Source organism: Episyrphus balteatus, chromosome 3 (genome assembly GCF_945859705.1).
Source record: "Episyrphus balteatus chromosome 3, idEpiBalt1.1, whole genome shotgun sequence".
NCBI classification, from domain to species: domain Eukaryota; kingdom Metazoa; phylum Arthropoda; class Insecta; order Diptera; family Syrphidae; genus Episyrphus; species Episyrphus balteatus.
The window spans coordinates 48,022,465-48,043,431 of record NC_079136.1 but is presented as its reverse complement, the minus strand read 5'-3'; the positions used below and the strand labels follow the sequence as shown (position 1 = coordinate 48,043,431).

Below are 20,967 nucleotides of genomic sequence, written 5' to 3'. Positions count from 1 at the left end.
ATAACTTTGAATTCTAAAAGAAGAAATAAAACTTATCTTGTTAAAATAAAAACGGAAGTACATTACTTTAATTGGATGAATTTGAAAAAAAAAATTAAAAGTTATTTTAACAAACTGAAGAAACAAGTTCACATCAATTAGAATAATGCACACTCTTAACCTTGAACCAGATAAAACTTTTACCTTTTTAAAAGACAAATAATATAAGTTAATATTTTCTTCGCTTAAAAAACAAACTGGTTAAATCTTTCATATATCGGACCTGTTAACAAAAGTTCAAAATACTGTTTATGTAGATATAACCTGATATATTAACCTAAATTTGAAAAACCGATTGGCTTAAGATATCGATCAGAGATTGTTATCTTTTTACTTGCGTAAAGTTGTCATAACAAAGTCATAGTTCTTGTCTTAACAAAAAGATTATATAAAAGCTTGTATTCCTCAAAAACTATTTATTTAAGTTACCTAAATATCTTTTAAATCAAATGACTCTTATTAAATCAATACTACTTTTGCAAATTATAATACTTTCGTTACAAAATGTGAAAGAAGTGCATACATCTTGTCCATTTCATGATTCATTTGCTGCTCCAACACCAACCACACCACCCTCAGGAGGAGATTTTTGTAATCTGGGACCAACAACATGTGAGGACTCTAAATACCGAACTATAGATGGATCTTGCAATAATTTGGCTAATCCACTTTTTGGCATGGCCAATTACAAGTAATCTACACTCATATCAACGTGATTGAACTCGATTGAGTATTTTTTGTGGAATTCCTTTTATAGATTCGCACGATTATTACCAGCAAAGTACAGTGATGGAATACATCAACCAACTGGCTCACTTGCCGGTGGACCATTACCGAATGCAAGATCTATATCGTTATCGTTATTCGGCGAACGAGATGTTCCAGATCCAAATTTTACACTCATGAATATGCAATGGGGTCAAGTAGTTGCTGCAGATTTCAGTCGGGTGGCAAATGGTTCTACATCAAGTAAGTTAATAAGCGAAAACAAAGAAGTGTTTATTTCTAAGCTAGGATGGTTTAAAAGTTTTTTCAAGATTATAATACAATTATTTATATAGACTAGTTAAGATGGTGTAGGGATAAGATAGGGAAGAAACAATCAAATCAGTGTAGTTTTAACACATAATTTGTGCAGAAATCGTCATTTTTCGAACTAATTTACAGATAACATAAGGTGTCACTGTTGCGTATACGTACTTTTTGAAGTTTTTTTTTATATTAAAGGTAATTTAATGTATTTTCAACATGATAACTTAGCTAGGCATATGTTTAAGATAGACTATTTTAATGAGTTAAAAGCATTTTCGACACTTATTTTTACAATACAATATTTTTTTTTTTAATATTTGTATGCCTAGTAGAGTATTTCCGACCCACACTCATCGAATTCTACGTTACCCTTCATATCCCAGTAGAAAGTCAGGGTTGCCATGTGTTAAAAGTTCAGTTTTTTTTTATCCTTATCGACTTTGAATACATGACAGAATATCTATTTTCTTGCAATGTCACAATTCACATTCTTCTTCTTCTTCTTCTTCTCCATTATCGACGATAGTCATGATCTCGGATGGGGTCACAACTCTCCCACTCTACTGCTTCACACTACGGCTCCGCATGTGGGGTTCGCCGGGTTGACCTCAGGAAACGTCGGCAGGCTTCTCGATTTTGAATTGTTCCATGTCTAAGGCCAACTGAATGCAGTTGTCGTTGCATTTGTCTTCTCCATGAGTTCTTAGGCCTGCCTCTTCTGCGCGATTGCGTTGAAACGTCGTATGCGATCGCCTTTTGAACTGGGTTCTCAGGGTTTCTTCTTTGTACATGACAGTACCAGCTTAAACGGTCATGCTGTATTTTATCCAAGACGGTATTTTTGACGTGAAGACTTCCTCGGATTTTCTTGCTTCTTATTCGATCAAGCTTTGTTACTCCTGCTGTCATACGAAGCATCTTCATCTCTGCTGCTGTCAGTTTACTCTCATACGTTTTGTACATTGGCCAACATTGTGAACCGTATGTAAGTGCTGGGCGAACAACTGCAGTATAGAGCTTTCCTTTTAGTTTAGGGGGCATTTTTCGGTCACAGAAGATGGCAGAGTTTTCGCGCCACTTCATCCACCCTATACTTATTCGGTGGTTGATGTCGTCATCACAAGAAGCTTGGTTGTTGATCATAGATCCAAGGTATTTGAACTTTTCGCACTTGGGAAGTATTGTGCCATTCAGGTAAATGTCCGGAATAGGGCCGTCTGGGTCAGAAAATGGACAGCAGAGATATTCTGTCTTTTTCGCGCTTATCCGGTACCCACTTCCCTCCAGAACATCCACCCATACATCAAGTGCTCGTTGCAGGGATGTTGGATCTTCACTTATGATGGCGCCATCATCAGCAAAGAATAACTGACCCACTTTCGGATCCGTCACTTTTTCTTCAAGCAGAAAGTCAAGGACGGTAATAAAGAGCAAAGGACTCAGGACGCTTCCCTGGTGCACACCGACTTTAATTGGGAACTCTTCGGTGACTCCTGCGGGGCATTTTACCTTCGTTTTTACTTCCTCGTACATGTCCTTGATCATCCGCACGTAGATTTCCGGAACCCCTCGCTGTCTCAGGGACACCCATATCAGATCTCGTGGTTGTCTATCGAATGCCTTTTCGAAATCAACCAGCACAATATGCAAATCCCTCGAGGAATCACGGTGTTTTTCCATTCGGATTCTTAAACTCTGTATGGCATCTGTGGTTGATTTACCCGAGACAAACCCGCACTGGTCATCAGACAGCCGTATTATTTTTCGTAGTCGGCCGTCCAAAATCCGCTCAACGATCTTCATGGTGTGTGACATCAGCTTAATCGATCGGTAGTTATCACAGTTTCGTGTGTCCCCCTTTCCTTTGTAGATTGGGAGAAGGAAACTTTTTCTCCACTGATTTGGCATTTGGTCACCGCTAATGAGCTTGGAGATGAGAATCGTGAGCCATTTACACCCAATGTCTCCCATCTTCTTCCAGAACTCAGAGGGTATTTCGTCTGGACCAATCGCCTTTCCTTTCTTGGAGTTTTTCACCGCCACGCTAACTTCTTCGACTGTAAGGTCGGGTACTTCTTCTAAATTAGGTTCGGCTGTTGGAAAGTAAATCCTGGGAAATTGCTCATTTAGGAGTTCGTCACAATACTGTCGCCACCTGTGGAGAATTTTGTCGTCATTCACAAGTAGTAGGCCTTGAGCATCGTTAATGAACTTTGGTGAACGTATTTCCTGAGCATTCCTTCTCCTTTGAGCGGCAATTTTGAAGATAGCTGCACCCTTGTTCATCTTGGCATGTAGCAGTTCCTGGAGAGCCTGGTTTGCATCAGCAGCTGGATCAGATATTTCCCCAAGCTCGCGATACATGCTTTCCGTACTCTCTGCCTTATGCTGGGCGCATTTCTTCTTTGCTTCCTTCTTGTAGCGCTTGTAGTCCACTTCGAGTCGTGCTTTTTCATCTCTATTATGAGAGGGGCATTTAGACCAAGCTTGGAAAGCGGTCTTTTTCCTTGATATCACTGCTTTGACTTCATCGCTCCACCACCATGTTTCTTTTTCCCGTTGGTAGTTTCCTTTAGATGTTCCTAGCAGTGACCTCGCCTTCACCAAGCAAGTTCTTTGTCCCACATATTTTGTACTCTGCACTCTTCGTTTTGTAATCTGCTGGTGGTCTCGCACAGATAATTTCTCATAACAGAGATGAATGCATCGCCTTTTTCCTTCTCCAGGTTGTACCACTTGACACCTCCGGTAGCCTTTCTTTGTTTGTTTGCCGCCTTCGTCTCCATAAAAAATTCTGTCAGTAGGAGACGGTGTTGCTGGGCGATCGCTTCTCCTAATATCACTTTGCAGTCTTTCACTAGCGGCTTCATGAAACTAGATACCAGATGGTAGTCGATCTGTGTTTCATTTCCACCGCTGCTATAAGTGATAAGGTGTCGGCTTTGTTTAATGAACATGGTATTCAACACTATAAGACCATGTGACCTGCACATGCTTAGAATTTCTTCGCCAGGAGGGTTTCTAGCTCCGAATCCAAGGCCACCATGGCAGTCCTCATAGTCTTCGTTGCCGTTCCCTACATGTCCATTTAAATCTCCACCCACAAACAAAAGCTCTTCCTTTGGGATGTCTTTAATGAGGTTGTGGAAGTCTAGCCAGAATGCATCTTTTTCCACCTGCTCACATCCAATTTGGGGAGCATATGCACTGACTATATTCCACACCTTTCCTTCCATCACCAGTTTTAGAGACATCAATCGGTCACTGGACTTCGAAATAGCCAAAACGTTTCCAAGAAGCTTTTCCGCAAGGATGACACCGATTCCGTTTCTACCTTGCTCTGTTCCGTAGTAGAACATCTTGTATTGTTTTGTCTTGACGTCTAAGAAACGGGCTCTGTTTCCAGTGTTTCGCCACTTGGTTTCTTGGACGCACAAGATGTCCACTCGCCTCCTCTTCATCATCTCTTCTAATTCACAGCTTCGGCCGTTCATACTACCCACGTTCCAACTCGCGACTCTCAATTTTCTTCTAACCTCGTGCATTACTTTGCTATCCCCCGGAATCCGTATAGCTCTGACCCGATTATTTCTAATCGGTCCAGGATCAGTACCGTGTGTAGCAGCGGTACTGCCTGGCGGGGTAGTGCTGTTCGTGTTAGCAAGTACTTCCATAATGCTCGAAATTTTTCGGAAAATTTCGCGAAACGTTTTTCGCAAATTTGTCGACACTGGCATGCTCCTGTTTTTGTAATGTGATCGTCTTTTACTACGCCGGTGATCTCCAGTCGCCTAACCCAAGGAATTGCATGCACGCTTAATGGAAAGCTCTTAGATGTTGGTGTGTGTCGCTAGGCTCACCTTGATGTTATTTTGCCTAGATGTGATTTGCTCCTTATAGACCTGTGCTCTGAATATGTCGGAGTAGCTCATATAAGGGGTTCACCAAGTAGTTCGGCCTAACTGGAACTGGTGACGCTACCGTTGATTCTGTAAATGAATTCTTCCGCTACCGTCAATTGTTGGGAGTGCCTTGGTGGGAACACTCCTTCGTTGGGGGGGTAATTAGTAGCAACAGCCTACTCCGCTTCGACCTGTCGACCATGGGAGGCCCTTCTGCGAAAACAAGTTTCGCGATCGCATAGCTCTTAGCTTCATAGTAGTAGTCACCGTAAGCCCATCCGCCACGACAAGGCTTACCCCCATGGATGGGAATGTCACAATTCACATAGCTCTTAATTAGCGAAAGAGCAAAATAATTCCAACGGTACTTCATTTGACAAAATGGGGCAAGAAGTTAAGAAGTTCTAATGGCGCAGATGAGCCGAAAAACGCTTTGAATTGGAACGAAGAAATTCATATACCTACCTAAAAGAAATTGATTTCGTTCCAATTCAAAATGTTCCTTGACCATTTTAATTAAAGTAAGAGTTACAGAACGTAGGCACTGGTAACAACATTTCTTTTTTAACAATGTACTCAATCAACTAATTTTATTCTTTTAACCTTTTCAGGTCACTTTGTGGGTTGTTGTTCATCTGAATTTCGCTACCTCGAAAAAAATCCTGAAATTTGTTTCAATCTTGATATTCCACCCGAAGACCGTTTCAATTTACAATACGGAAATGAATGCATGGATTTCATTAGAACTTTAACCGATGAAGGTACAAATTGTAATTACAATGGCGGACCAGTAGAACAATTGAATGCAGTTACCAGTTACATGGACTTGTCGAAGCTTTATGGTAATACACCTTCGGCAATTAGAAATTTTCGTACTTTTCAAAGAGGTCGTTTGAATGTCAAAGAACGAAACGGCTACCAATATCTAATGAAAAATCCAATGCCTACTACATCCTGTGAAATTGACGAAGAGAATGGAATTTGTTATGAAGGTCGTGATGTACGAGTGAATTCATCACCGGGTGTAACCATTTTGGAAACAATGTTTCTCCGGGAACACAATCGCTTAGCTGGCGAATTGGAAAAGTTGAATCCACATTGGACGGATGAATTGTTGTTTCAGGAAGCTAGAAGAATTTTAACTGCACAATACCAACACATAAACTACTACGAATTGTTGCCAATCTTTTTGGGTCGGGAAAATATGCTGAGAAATAAGTTGATCTATGATGTGCCAGGGGATTATCATGTCAATGATTATGATCCTAATGTTGATGCAACTACTCTAAATGAATTTGCTACTGCTGCTTTTAGGCATTTTCATTCACAATGCGAGGGTCGTTTGGAGTAAGAAGGATTTTTGTAAGAAATGATTTCTGGTAAACATTTTCCTCTGCTTCCAGTTTGATGTCGGAATCGAGAAATATAAATGCTTCTGTGCGTTTAGGTGATTGGTTTGCTGCACCTCAAATTATTGAACTAGGTGATAACTTCGATTTGCTTTCTAGAGGAATGGGAACACAACCACAACAGCTAACTGATATCAATATTGATGTAGAGGTAAGAACCGAAAAAACAGAGAAGAAATTTGGTAATTGAGGTGATAAACATTCAGGGTTTGAGCTTAATGCTATGTTTCCACTTCTTTACCGAGACTATTTCATTTATTCCGAATTCTTATTTGTGGTGTTTGTGTGCCATTTTTAGATTAAACATTTGTTGTTTGCAAGAGACAAACCATTTGGTTTGGATCTTCGAGCAATTGATACTCATCGTGGACGAGATCACGGTTTAGCTTCCTACAACGATTTAAGGGAATATTGTGGCATCAAGAGGGCCAACAATTGGGAGGATTTCTTAGATCTCATAAATCCTTATGTAACTTTGAATTCTACTTATTTTTGAAGAATTTTAAAATTAAATCATTATTTTGTTTAGAGCGTTGAAGGATTAAAAGCTTTTTATAACAGTCCTGAAGATGTCGATCTAAATGTTGGTGGATCATTAGAGGATCTTGTACCAGGAACATTAGCTGGTCCAACATTTTTATGCATTTTAATTGAACAGGTTTATCGAACTCGAGTTGGTGATCGGTTCTTTTATGAGAATGATAATCCCAGGACAGGATTTACAAAAGGTATCTATATTTAAAAAGTTCTGACTCTATATTGTTTTTCTTTTTAATTTTTTAATTAATTGTAGAGCAACTAAGAGAGATTCGCAAGGCTAGTGCGGCTAGAATAATGTGTGATAATGGAAATCAAATTCAGACAATGCAGCGCCAAGCTTTCATAACTGTTTCAAAAACGTAAGTTTTCATTTTATGTAAGTAATAGCTTTCTATCATTAATAATATGTAGGGTTATTAGTTATGAAATATGGCATATGTACATATATTATATTTTAACTAAATCCAATTAACTCGTTTTCAGAAATCCAATTGTGTCGTGTGAGGAGCTTCCAGAACTTGACTTATCAAAATGGATTGATACATTGATAGATTTAAAATAACGATAACATATTAATTATTTATTTAGAACATGTATAGATCACTAAATTTATTTTAAAACAATACTTATTAAAAAAATTGGTAAAAAAAATTTCGAAATTAGTTTTGTTCGAAGGGAATATTTAAATGATAGGTATTTTAAATAATTGATAAATTGAAAAACACAAATAGAGTTTGTTGTTTTGGCTTACACCTATGTATTTTTATTTTTATTTTTCTTCGAACAAAAAGTTCACTATGGTGTATGTGTAACATTTTTTATTTTAACTTTTTTATTTTTTTCTTATAGATTTTAAACTAAAACTAACATTGAGACAAGCTATAGCTATATCTGTTAGGTATTTTGAAAACTAAGTCCAAAAAGTGACAAAGTATTAAAACACACTTTAAAACCTCTAATTATGCAATGGGCACGTTCAGGAAATATTAGCTACTAGATATTTAGGCAACCTCATTTTCTGAACGGAAATTTGAGTAAATTGACTAAATTAGTTTGGATGTGATGCTATTGTCAAATTTCGAAATTTATTTAAGAATTTTACCGGTCGCATGGGTAAGACACCAAATTTCACTTAATTGTAATGAATAAATAAAATTAATTATAACCGATAATGCACTTTTTAGTTGTTTTTCACACAAATAAATTTAATTTTGCTAAATTAATTCTTTAATTAAAAACAATCTGCTGTCATGTTGACAAAAAAAACTTTCCTAAATTTTAAGGAAAAATTTTCTTGCCTAACTTTCCAGTCAGCTTTCCAATAAAATTACCTAAATTGGAAGAATTTTTTTTGACAGCTGACCAATCAGAGACCGAGAAATTACCTAAAATAAGTACAAGTTTGACATCTATCCTATTTATTTTCAAAAGTAATTATTTTGGGGTATATATATTTTGCCAACTATGTTTTAAAATAATTATTATATAATGAAAAATTATAAGGTCTAATAAAACTGGGTATTTATTTTTTCGGTGAACCAAAATATTTTTTCTAATAGATTTCAAATAAATTCAAACCCGAAGTCTAAAAAATCATATCTGTTGTACATGTTTCTACTGCTTAAATGGATGGACGAATTTTCTCTAAATTTGGTACAGATGGTTTTAATAGAGTTCGGAAAGTTATTTTTTTTTTAGGTATAAATTCATACAAAATGTTCAATGATTTTAAATTTTAAAAATGTAATAAATGATTCAATTGACCTGTAGTTCAATCTCCAGAGTAATTGTGTTTTTTTTTTTCAAAACCTATCAAATGCAGATTTTAAAACAATAAGGAAAAACATGAAATAAAGTTTTTTTATTTGCATTTAATATGGTTGCCATATAATTTTGTTTACTATTTTTTTGATGTTTCAATTTTTTTTCTGATTTGATGAATCTAGAAAGATTATGACTAAATAAGTCATGTGAGAATTTTTTCTATAAAATAGGGCTGCCACATAGGAATTTCCACTTTTTCTCGGTAACCCTATTCTTCATTTTTAGTAAAAACTTATCTTTCTTTTGATATCGATCTCTTACTTTAGCTGCGTTCCTTTAGGAATATTTATCTACTGCTTAGTACTTCGAGCTGCTTTGAAGTACTTTTTCAATATAGCAAAAGTAGTTCAAAGTTATTTTAAGTACTAAGCAGTAGATAAATGTTCCCAAAGGAACGCATCTTGATCTTATATACATATATCCCTGACCTTATAAACAAATTTACTCGAATTGGACTACGAAAATGCACAAACAATTTGTATTTAAAAAAAAAACACACTTTGAAAAGTTAAAGATTTTAACAAAAAGAAGCAACTTCGTGTGACTAAATGGTGGACTTGGTTTATTTTAAATAAGCACTTCTTATTGGGTTGAATTCATAGATTTATTTTAAATTTGATAAACAATAATGACATTTTAGTCCACAAAACCATCAAATCACTTTAATGCAGTAATTAGAATGCTTCTTTTGTATACTCTTAACCTTCAACCAGACAAAACCCTTACTTTTAACAGACAAATAATGAGGCTACTAAATTTAGACGCTTAAAAAAAAACTGGTTAAATCTTTCGTTAATCGTTCTATTATCGTACCTGTTAACAAAAATTCAAAATATTGTTTATAACCTGAAATACTAATCTAAATTTGTAAAAGCGATTCGCTTAGTATTTCGATCAGAGATTGTTATCTTTTTATATATTTGCGAGAAGTTGGCAGAAGATGGTCATAGTTCTAGTCTTAACAGAAAGATTTTATATAAAAGCTAACATTCCTCAAAAAAGATTTATTATAAGTTAAATATCTTTTGAATCAAATGACTCTTATTAAATCAATACTAATTTTGCAAATTTTAATCCTGTCGTTGTTGCAAAATGTAAAAGAAGTGAATACATCATGTCCATTTCATGATTTATTTGCTGGTAACGCTGCTGTTTCAACACCAACCACATCACCCCCAATAGGAGATTTTTGCAATCTGGGACCAACAACATGTGAGGATACCAATTATCGATCTATAGATGGATCTTGCAACAATTTGGCTAATCCTCTTCTTGGCATGGCCAATTACAAGTAATATACACTCATATCAAAGTGATTGGACTTGGATTAGATTTTTATTTGTCAAATTCCTTTAGATTTGCACGACTATTACCAGCAAAGTATAGCAAAGATCTATATCGTTATCATTATTCGGCGAACGAGATGTTCCAGATCCAGATTTTTCACTCATGAATATGAATTGGGCTCAAATAGTTGCTAAAGATTTCAGTCGAGTGGCAAATGGATCTTCATCAAGTAAGTTAAGTGAACGCTAAAAGGCGTTGCACAGTGCGGTATTTTGGTCTAAAACCTGGCCAAAATTATTTGGACAAATTTTTTCTCATCAAATATGTACCAAATGACTAAAAAGTTATTTGAAAGGAAAATTTTTCATTTTATTGGTACAGTAAAACCCACTTAAGTGCTTACCTTCCGATTAGCCGTGCAAATTTTTTTTAAATCAAAAAATTTGAAGTAGGTACAGTCTTGTGCTATAACTGTTCTTAAAGCTAGTAATTTATTCTAAATTTTGTTTTTTTAGTCAATTTGTTTCATGATGCGCTTTTAAAAAACACTAATATTTATAAATTTAAGCAAGGAAAAAGTGCAATTTTTTTTAAGTTTGTACTTTAACACCTCCGTATGAAAAAATAATTTTTGTTTAGAATAACATAAACAGCTTGATTGTCTATATCCTTATCAACATGTTTCACCAAAATCACTTTTAAGTTAAAAAAAAAAATACTTAGAATTTTTACTTTTTTTAAATCGCAAAAAAATTCGTGTTTACCCAAATATTGCAAGTTGCAACTGATGGTGTCGCGAACTGGGTTGACTAATCTATAAATAAACTTCACTAAAAAATAGCCTGGTTATCTACCTGGGGGGCAAAATTGAGAAATTTAATTTATGACCACGTTTTAGGTCGAAATACGGCACTGTGCATCGTGAAAAATGTTCGAGAAAAGCTATGAATGGGAACAAAAATCATACGAAAGTACAGATTTAAATTAATTTCATAATGTTCATCGTTCATCGACAACTTTCGATGTTAGACTTCTTCCATTATATTTATTTTAACACCAACTTTTCTTATAAGTTTTCATTTTTCCCTTTTTGTACACAGTTGAATCATTTTACTTTTTTATCCTATTCAGGTCGTTTTGTCCGTTGTTGTTCACCTGATCTTCGCTACCTCGAAAGAAACCCAGAAATTTGTTTCAATCTTGATATTCCACCCGAAGATCGTTTCAATTTACAATTCGGAAATGAATGTATGGATTTCATTCGAACTCTAACCGATGAAGGCACGAATTGTAACTACAATGGTGGCCCGGTAGAACAATTGAATGCAGTTACCAGTTACATACATGGACTTGTCAATGCTTTATGGTAACACAATTTCGGCAATTAGCAGTGTACGTACTTTTCAAAGAGGTCGTTTGAATGTTGAAGAACGAAACGGTTACCAATGGCTAATGAAGAGTCCAATGCCAACCACATTCTGCAATGTTGAAGATGAAAATGGAATTTGTTATGCTGGTGGTGATGTAAGAGTGAATGCATCACCAGGTATTACCATTATGACAACAATGCTTTTGCGTGAACACAATCGTTTAGCTGGTGAATTGGAAAAATTGAATCCACATTGGACAGATGAGTTGTTATTTCAGGAAGCTAGAAAAATTTTAACGGCACAATACCAACACATAAACTACTACGAAATGTTGCCAATCTTTTTGGGTCGTGAGAATATGCTTAAAAATAAGTTAATTTATGATGTACCAGAAGATTGTCATGTCAATGATTATGATCCTAATGTTGATGCAACTACTCTAAATGAATTTGCTACTGCTGGTTTCAGACACTTCCATTCACAATGCGAGGGTCGTTTGGAGTAAGAAGGAGTTTTGTAAGAAAAAATTTCTGATAAACATTTTCCTCTGCTTCTAGTCTGATTTCGGAATTGAGAAATATAGATGCTTCTGTGCGTTTACGTGATTGGTTCGCTAAACCTGAAATTATTGAATTTGGTGATAACTTCGATTCGCTTTCTAGAGGAATGGGATCGCAACCGCAACAACTTACTGATAATAATATTGATGCAGATGTAAGAAACCTAAAAACAGCGAAGAAATTTGGTAATTGAGGTGATGAAACATTGAGGTTTCCACTTCCTTGTTTCAACTTGAGAACCCGGATTAGTTCATTAATTCTAAACTTTCTTCATCTTCAATTTTCTGTAAAACAAAAAAAAAATCGATATTTCATTAGGTTTTTTCGTATAATTTTTAGATGAAACATTTTTTGTTTGCAAGAGGCAAACCATTTGGTTTGGATCTTCGTGCAATTGATACTCATCGTGGTCGCGATCATGGTTTAGCTTCCTACAACGATTTAAGAGAATATTGTGGTATCAAGAGGGCCAACAGTTGGGAGGATTTCTTAGATCTCATTAATCCTTATGTAATATTGAATCCTACTTATTTTTGAATGATTTTAAAATATACTTCATTTTTTTTGTAGAGCGTTGAAGGATTAAAAGCTTTTTATAAAAGCCCTGAAGATGTTGATCTAAGTGTTGGTGGAGCATTAGAAGATTTGGTACCTGGAACATTAGCTGGCCCAACATTTTTATGCATTTCAATGGAACAATTTTATCGAACTCGAGTTGGTGATCGGTTCTTTTACGAGAATGATAATCCTAGGACAGGATTTACCAAAGGTACGTACAAAATTACCGATTTTCCCAACATTTTTTGTCTTAATCATTGTTTTGTCCGTTAAAAGAGCAACTAAAAGAGATTCGCAAAACAAGTGCGGCAAGAATAATGTGTGATAATGGAAATCAAATTCAGACAATGCAGCGCCAAGTTTTCATTGCTGCTTCAAAGACGTAAGTTTAGTACATTCAAATTGCTAAAAAAAACAGACATTCTACGAACTAAGAAAAAAAAATAAAAAACACCCAAGATTCCTTATTTGTACTTTCGTAGCTAAAATTTTTGCTTAACACAAACTTTTATTAACATCATAAAATTTTGTTTTCAGGAATCCGATCGTACCGTGTGAGGGACTTCCGATACTTGACTTGTCTAAATGGATCGATAGAGCTCAAATATAATCTTTAATTAATTTTATTTGTTGATAAATAAATGAATAATTAAAAATACGTATTATGTAGCTTAGTCAAATAAGTGGAATGAATGCTAATAGAAATTTTTTTTGCTCAATATCTTCGTTTTGATATTCTATAACTTAGCTCAAGTCTAGAAAAATCTCATGTCCGAAAGTCGTGATTTTCAAGGTCAAACCTCGAAATTTATATTTTCGAAGGTTTGAATAAAGAATAATTAGACACTAGAGTGACCGCAACTCCCATAGAAAAAAAATTTTGTCGAATTTTTTTCGGGGGACCCCATAAAGTGTTCAGCCTTTGCAGATTTTTAGATAGTCAAAATTTAAGCTTCATTGGATAAGTCTAAATGGTGCCGACACTCGCTCAAAGTATCAAAAATCTCTGTTTTTTTACTGTTTTGCGAAGAAAATTAGCTCTAGCTCCCAAACAGATGGGGCTATTTTCACTATTTATATATTAAATTAAAAGTAGTGTTTTTACTAATAATTCAGATGCTAAATTTGTCTAGTCTTGCTTAAAAAAAATGTTTGTGTTCAATTTAAGTTTTCAGTACTGACCTCAAAAAAGAGCTGAGGTGCAGAGTCTGTTAACAAAGAAACTTTCTATGTTATTGATGTAAAGTATCTGATCGAAATGCTTCTCGTATAATTTTTAAAACAATAAAAGCACTAGGGCAGAATCCAATTGACTTTGTAGTTTCAAAATCAGTCTTATATACAAGACAATATTTATTTGAAATAGGTACTGGAACAATGAGGAGTTTCACATGCTGTAAAAGTAATAGACCAAATCCATAGTTCTTTCATAAACTGTGATTTTGTTGTTTTGAAGAAAAACTTACTTTTCATAAACATATGAAGCTATGTTTTTTTTAGCATTTCTATCCGTATCCGCAGTTGGATTTAACATGTATTGCCTTTAACTCTCCTGTAATCCGGGCTAATTACATCAAGTGTTTGGTGCTTATTAATATTTTTTTTATTGATACCCTTGTTTTATATTTTAGAATCTTTTTTGGACCATTAATTTTGAAACCTCTTTTATTACTTTCCAAAAAGGAGGAGTTTTTCAAATCGTAGGTATTTTTTTACTTTTTTTCTTGAATAAAAGCCTGATTTTGAAATTTCAAAGCCAATTTTACTCTGCCCTAATGCTTCTATTCTAATTAAAATTATACGAGAAGCATTTCGGTCAGATACCTTATATCAATCTATAACATAGAAAGTTTCTTTGTTAACAGAGTCTGCACCTCAGCTCTTTTTTGAGGTCAGTACTGAAAACTTAAATTGAACACAAACATTTTTTTTAAGCAAGACTAAACAAATTTAGCATCTGAATTATTCGTAAAAACACTACTTTTAATTTAATATATAAATAGTGAAAATAGCCCCATCTGTTTGGGAGCTAGAGCTAATTTTCTTCGCAAAACAGTAAAAAAACAGAGATTTTTGATACTTTGAGCGAGTGTCGGCACCATTTAGACTTATCCAATGAAGCTTAAATTTTGGCTATCTAAAAATCTGCAAAGGCTGAACATTTTATGGGGTTCCCCCGACCGAATTTCGAAAATCGATTTCTTGCGGTCACTCTAATATACACATATAATACATGATTAAAAGATTCAAAACAACCGAAAAACCTTCAAAAATTAAAATTCTTAAAAAATTCATTAAGAATCATAAAAATTCAATGAAAAAAACATACATTATGTATGTCTGTGAAAAAATTGTTTTTTTTTTATGTACCTAGATGGAAATTTTAGAATATGCACTAAAAAACATGGTTGTACAATCTTGGTATATGTAGGTGCTAATAGGCTATTTTTTTTTTTATTTCTGTCTTTGTTTGGATATTTTATAACTTATGTATGTCAAAAATCTAAAAAAAATCTCATGTCCGCAAGTCCTAATTTTCCTGGTTTGAATATTAGGTGCAGATTCAATACACCAAAAACACTAACATATTTTTCAAACAAATGCGATAGCGGTAGGGTTGAGTAGGAATGCAAAATAAAATAGTTATTCTTATTTAAAAGTGGCAGTAAACATTTTTAGAGAGCGGGTCAAAATTCTGACTTCAGAATTATTGTTTTCAAAATTCTGCTTTTTTCAAAAAAATTCTGTTTTTCAAAACTCTACTTTTTTATATTCTGCCTGTCAAAATTCTGCTTTTTAAAATTCTGTCAGCACAGCACTTTTTTTTTTTAGAAAAAAATTCTGCTACTTCTGTTTTTTTTTCATAGCTATGCGTTAACTAAACAAAAATTCACCTCCTTAATGTAATTTATAAGTTTGGTACTTTCCTAACTGCCTAGAAGACTGACTTTCTTATCACTTACATCTATATACCGTTGAAAACTAATTAGAAACGATGTTGTGCGATAAAGAATATATTCCTTTTCTTATTCAATTTTTAAATTTAAAAAGCAGAATTGAAAGCAAAATTTTTAAATCAGAATTTTGACAAAAAAATTTTGACCCAGGCAGAATTTTGACTCTAACCCCATTTTAATGAAGAGAGTTCTAGCCTTAAAACTGATGTAGGTATGTTTTAACTACATCTTTTATTAAAAAAAAACTTAGACTAGAAAATATGGGTTTTTGGTGGTTGGACTATAAGAAATTGAATAAACAATTTTTATTTGAAAAAAAAAAACGAAAAACCGTTTGAAAAGTTAAAGATTTTAACAAACTGAAGTAACAATTACGTGTGACTAAATGGTGGATTTGGCTTATTTTTAATAAACACCTCTATTGCGATGAATATAAATGTACACATATTTAAAATTTGAATAATAAATTACGACAATTTAGTCAGCAAATAACAATTCATTCACTTAATTGCAATAATTAGAATGCTTTTGATGCATACTCTTAACCTTGAGTCAAACAAAACCCTTACCAGTTGCGGTTCAACAGACAAAAAATTAGGCAATTGTTTTTGTGTCTTGAAAATGAAACTGGTTAAATCGTTCTATTATCGGACCTGTTAACAAAAATTCAAAATATTGTTTATAACCTGAAATATCTACTAACCTAAATTTGTAAAAGCGATTCGCTTAAGATTTCGATCAGAGATTGTTATCTTTTTAGGTATTTGCGAGAAGTTGGCATAAGATAGTCATAGTTCTTGTCTTAACAGAAATATTATATAAAAACGATTTATTAAAGTTAAATATCTTTTGAATCAAATGACTGTTATTAAATCAATACTACTTCTGCAAATTTTAATCCTATCGTTGTTGCAAAATGTGAAAGAAGTGCACACATCATGTCCATTCCATGATTTATTTGCTGGTAACGCTGCTGCTTCAACACAAACCACAACACCCCCAAGAGGAGATTTTTGCAATCTGGGACCAACAACATGTGAGGATACCAACTATCGATCTATAGATGGATCTTGCAACAATTTGGCTAATCCTCTTCTTGGCATGGCCAATTACAAGTAATATACACTCATATCAAAAGTGATTGGAATTGGAATAGATTTTTATTTATCGAATTCCTTAGATTCTCACGACTATTACCAGCGAAATATAGCGATGGAATACATCAACCAACTGGCTCACTTGCAGGAGGACCATTACCAAATGCAAGATCTATATCGTTATCGTTATTCGGCGAACGAGATGTTCCAGATCCAGATTTTTCACTCATGAATATGCAATGGGGTCAAATAGTTGCTGGAGATTTCAGTCGGGTATCAAATGGTTCTACATCAAGTAAGTTAGTATAATCTTTCATATATGAATCTAACAAAGAAATGCTATTTACTAAGAACTGATTATTTTAAGGCAAACCGGGTTTAAACTTTTTTTTTGACATTTCAATTTCTTTACATCCAGATGTATTTTTTAAACTAGTGAATAATATGGCCGTAAATTATGATACAATTGCTTATAGTCTAGGTGAACTTTGTTGTAAGGATTGAATAGGGTGTATGGTATTAAATTTTGTTTGTTTAAAACTAAGTGCCAATTTTTCAATAGTCACATAAACCTCAGTTAGAGCTTATTCCTTGAAAAATTAATATATAAGCAACCAAAAAAGACACCAACATTTTTTACAGAATTACAGAGGATAACATTTCTTCTAAAAAATAAAGACCTTTACATAGTTTTCTATCTTGTATAGGTACTTGTAGTTGTATAAGCTGAACAGTGTTTAATGGTTGAAAGAGATGGTTTTACTACATACTATAAGTTTTTGCTTTGTTTAAGACTTGGTTAAACAACATGAAAGTTTTAATTTAATAAGCTCATGTTTTAATGATATTTATTACAATAAGCCACATATTGACCACTATTTAATGGGCCATTTTCAGGATTTAATTTTAAATGCGAAATTTGAAACTAATTTTTATAACTTTCTTCACGCTTTATTTTAGTGGAAATGGATTTCCAAATGTTAACCAATATTTGAATGCCGTAATACAAATATGAATACCCGCGAAACAAAGAAATTATATTTTCAAAAACAAAAGTGTTCTCTACTTGAAAAACAAAAAAAAGATAAAATTGACCGACTTCTTCAAATCAAATCTGTCTAGCACAGCTCTCACCATAAAAAATTAACAACTTTGATTCACTTTACTAGCCCAATTATTCATTTAATTTAAATAATTTCGAACTTTAAACTGAACGACCCTACATTGCAGATTTGGGCCTGATACAAAAATTTTTTTTTTCAAAACATTTTTCATTTTGCTTCGCGTTTCTAGGAAAAATTAAACCACCTCAAGTAGCACACTGGTGTATAAATTGGTATAAATTCAATAATTTTGGTGCAAAATTGAGAAAATTGACTTTGGTTAAAATTATAAATCAGAATAATTTAAATGGTGTATTTTATTCATATATTTATTGTGTATTTTTCAAAGGAATTATTTTTCACCAATCAGATCATTTTGTATACCACTAGCGCTATTTATATACCGAAAATCGGTATAATTTTTTTAACCAGTGGAGTTTATTATACACGAGAAAATGGTATATTTTTTATATTTAAAATGTATATCACGAAAGTGCAAAAAATACTCCAAATATTTTGGTGTATTTTAGACTTTTGTGCTACTTGAGCACAACTTTTCAATTCATATAGAAAGATATGTGTGTACGGTATTATAAATGATATAGTTTTTTTAAGATACAAATATTTTTTAAAGCTCTAAATAAATAAAATGAATATATTATATATGTACATATTTAACAAGTTCACTCATTGACTGTGACGTACCTATACGTACTTTTTTTTCATTTAAATGTTAATTTAATGCATTTTGAACATAAAACTTGTCTAGGAATATATTTTAGAGTATCCGCGTTAGTGCATCCTTCAAAATCTTTTCTGTTATATTGACAAAACCCCTCTTTAAAGTTTTTATCAAATGAAGCAAATCTTTGATAAGCCAAAAGCTTTTAAATAACCAAAAAAGCGCAGTAACACTGTGGCTGCGTTTTTGTAATCCTCACATCGTGAAGAGCGTTCGAGAAACGCTTTGAAACGGAACAAAGATCATACTTAAAGATTTTATCTACCACTTTGGAAGATAGGCACTGGTTCCATCAATTCTTCTTCCATAAATTTTTCTTAACGCTAATTTTTTCATATAAGTTTTCCTAATTCTCCCTTTTGTACTAAACCCAATCAATTTATTTTTTTTTATCCTTTTCAGATCGTTTCGTCCGTTGTTGTTCACATGATTTTCGTTACCTCGAAAGGAACCCTGAAATTTGTTTTAATCTTGATATTCCACCCGAAGATCGTTTCAATTTACAATACGGAAATGAATGTATGGATTTCATTAGAACTTTAACCGATGAAGGTACAAATTGTAATTACAATGGCGGACCAGTAGAACAATTGAATGCAGTTACCAGTTATATGGACTTGTCGATATTGTATGGTAACACAATGTCGGCAATTAGCAGTGTACGTACTTTTCAAAGAGGTCGATTGAATGTTGAAGAACGAAACGGTTACCAATGGCTAATGAAGAATCCAATGCCAACCGTATTCTGTAATATTGATGATGAAAATGGAATTTGTTATGCAGGTGGTGATATACGAGTGAATTCATCACCAGGTGTTACCATTTTGACAACAATGCTTTTGCGTGAACACAATCGTTTAGCTGGTGAATTGGAAAAATTGAATCCCCATTGGACAGATGAGCTGTTATTTCAGGAAGCTAGAAAAATTTTAACTGCACAATACCAACACATTAACTACTACGAATTGATGCCAATATTTTTGGGTCGTGAGAATATGCTGAGAAATAAGTTGATCTATGATGTGGCCGAGGATTGCCATGTCAATGATTATGATCCTAATGTTGATGCGACTACTCTTAATGAATTTACTACTGCTGCTTTCAGACACTTCCATTCGCAATGCGAGGGTCGTTTGGAGTAAGAAAAAATTTTGTAAGAAATGTTTTCTGATAACCGTTTCCCTCTGCTTCCAGTTTGATCTCCGAATTGAGAAATGTAGATGCTTCTGTGCGTTTACGTGATTGGTTCAATAAACCTGAAATTATTGAATTTGGTGATAACTTCGATTCGCTTTCTAGAGGAATGGGATCGCAACCGCAACAACTTACTGACAACAATATTGATGTAGAGGTAAGAACCAAAAAACTGCTTAGAAATTAGGTTATTTAGGTGGTAAACATTTAGGTTCTGAGCTTAATGCTATATTTCCACTTCTTAACCGCGAGACTATTTCATTTATTCCGAATCTTCTTCATCTTCTATCTTCTCTGAAAAATAAATTCGTTATTTTATTTAAGATCTTTTCGTTCTATTTTTAGATTAAACATTTTTTGTTTCCAAGGGGCAAACCATTTGGTTTGGATCTTCGTGCAATCGATACTCATCGTGGTCGCGATCATGGTTTAGCTTCCTACAACGATTTAAGAGAATATTGTGGTATCAAGAGGGCCAACAATTGGGAGGATTTCTTAGATCTCATTAATCCTTATGTAATATTGATTCCTACTTATTTTTGAATGATTTTTAAATACTTCATTTTTTTTAGAGTGTTGAAGGATTAAAAGCTTTTTATAAAAGCCCTGAAGATGTTGATCTAAATGTTGGTGCAGCATTAGAGGATTTTGTACCTGGAACACTGGCTGGTCCAACAAATTTATGCATTTTGATTGAACAGTTTTATAGAACTCGAGTTGGTGATCGGTTTTTTTACGAGAACGATAATCCTAAGACCGGATTTACAAAAGGTATATTTAAAAAGTTTTGGCTATTTATTTTGTTTAATTTTTTTTTTAAATTCATTGTAGAGCAACTTAGAGAGATTCGCAAGGCAAGTGCGGCTAGAATAATGTGTGATAATGGAAATCAAATTCAGACAATGCAGCCTAGAGCTTTCATTTCTGTTTCAAAAACGTAAGTTTTTCATATATTCACATTGCTTAAAGCACCCAAAAAATTAGGGTCAACACTCCCAAGGTTCCTTTATTTTAATATAACTTCTATTTAAAATTTATGCTTAACACAAACTTATATTAACTTCATAAAATTTTATTTTCAGGAATCCTATCGTACCGTGTGAGGCACTTCCGACACTTGACTTGTCTAAATGGATTGATAGAACTCAAACATAATCTATAATAATCTATTTGTAGATAAATAAATAAATAACTAAAAATAAAAATACTTTTGAAATTTATTAAAAAACATTTTACAAAAAACCAAAAAAATGGTTTTGATTCTTGTGATTTCTTAAATTTTTAATTATTAAAACAATAGGTTGATAGATATTTACTTGAAAAAATAACAAGCACCCCAATAGTAAAGGATTT

At 33.6% G+C, this 20,967-nt stretch overlaps 2 protein-coding genes and 1 pseudogene across 2 annotated transcripts; all 3 read left to right on the top strand.

Moving 5' to 3' along the window:
- The first annotated feature begins 915 nt into the window (after positions 1–915).
- On the top strand, positions 916–7,515 carry LOC129914704 (peroxidase-like). The gene is made up of 7 exons (XM_055994048.1): positions 916–1,008; positions 5,585–6,320; positions 6,377–6,533; positions 6,681–6,851; positions 6,912–7,110; positions 7,176–7,281; positions 7,406–7,515. The coding sequence occupies exons 1-7, from the start codon at positions 942–944 to the stop codon at positions 7,482–7,484; spliced, it is 1,515 nt and encodes a 504-aa protein (XP_055850023.1). The 5' UTR covers positions 916–941; the 3' UTR covers positions 7,485–7,515.
- A 2,265-nt stretch (positions 7,516–9,780) lies between these two features.
- On the top strand, positions 9,781–13,211 carry LOC129914982 (peroxidase-like; annotated as a pseudogene).
- A 3,125-nt stretch (positions 13,212–16,336) lies between these two features.
- LOC129914981 (peroxidase-like) lies at positions 16,337–20,804 on the top strand. Its single transcript, XM_055994436.1, has 8 exons — positions 16,337–16,593; positions 16,659–16,870; positions 18,823–19,558; positions 19,615–19,771; positions 19,960–20,130; positions 20,187–20,385; positions 20,446–20,551; positions 20,697–20,804. Exons 1-8 carry the CDS (start codon positions 16,337–16,339, stop codon positions 20,767–20,769), a joined length of 1,911 nt encoding a protein of 636 aa, XP_055850411.1. The 3' UTR covers positions 20,770–20,804.
- The last annotated feature ends 163 nt before the right edge of the window (positions 20,805–20,967 follow it).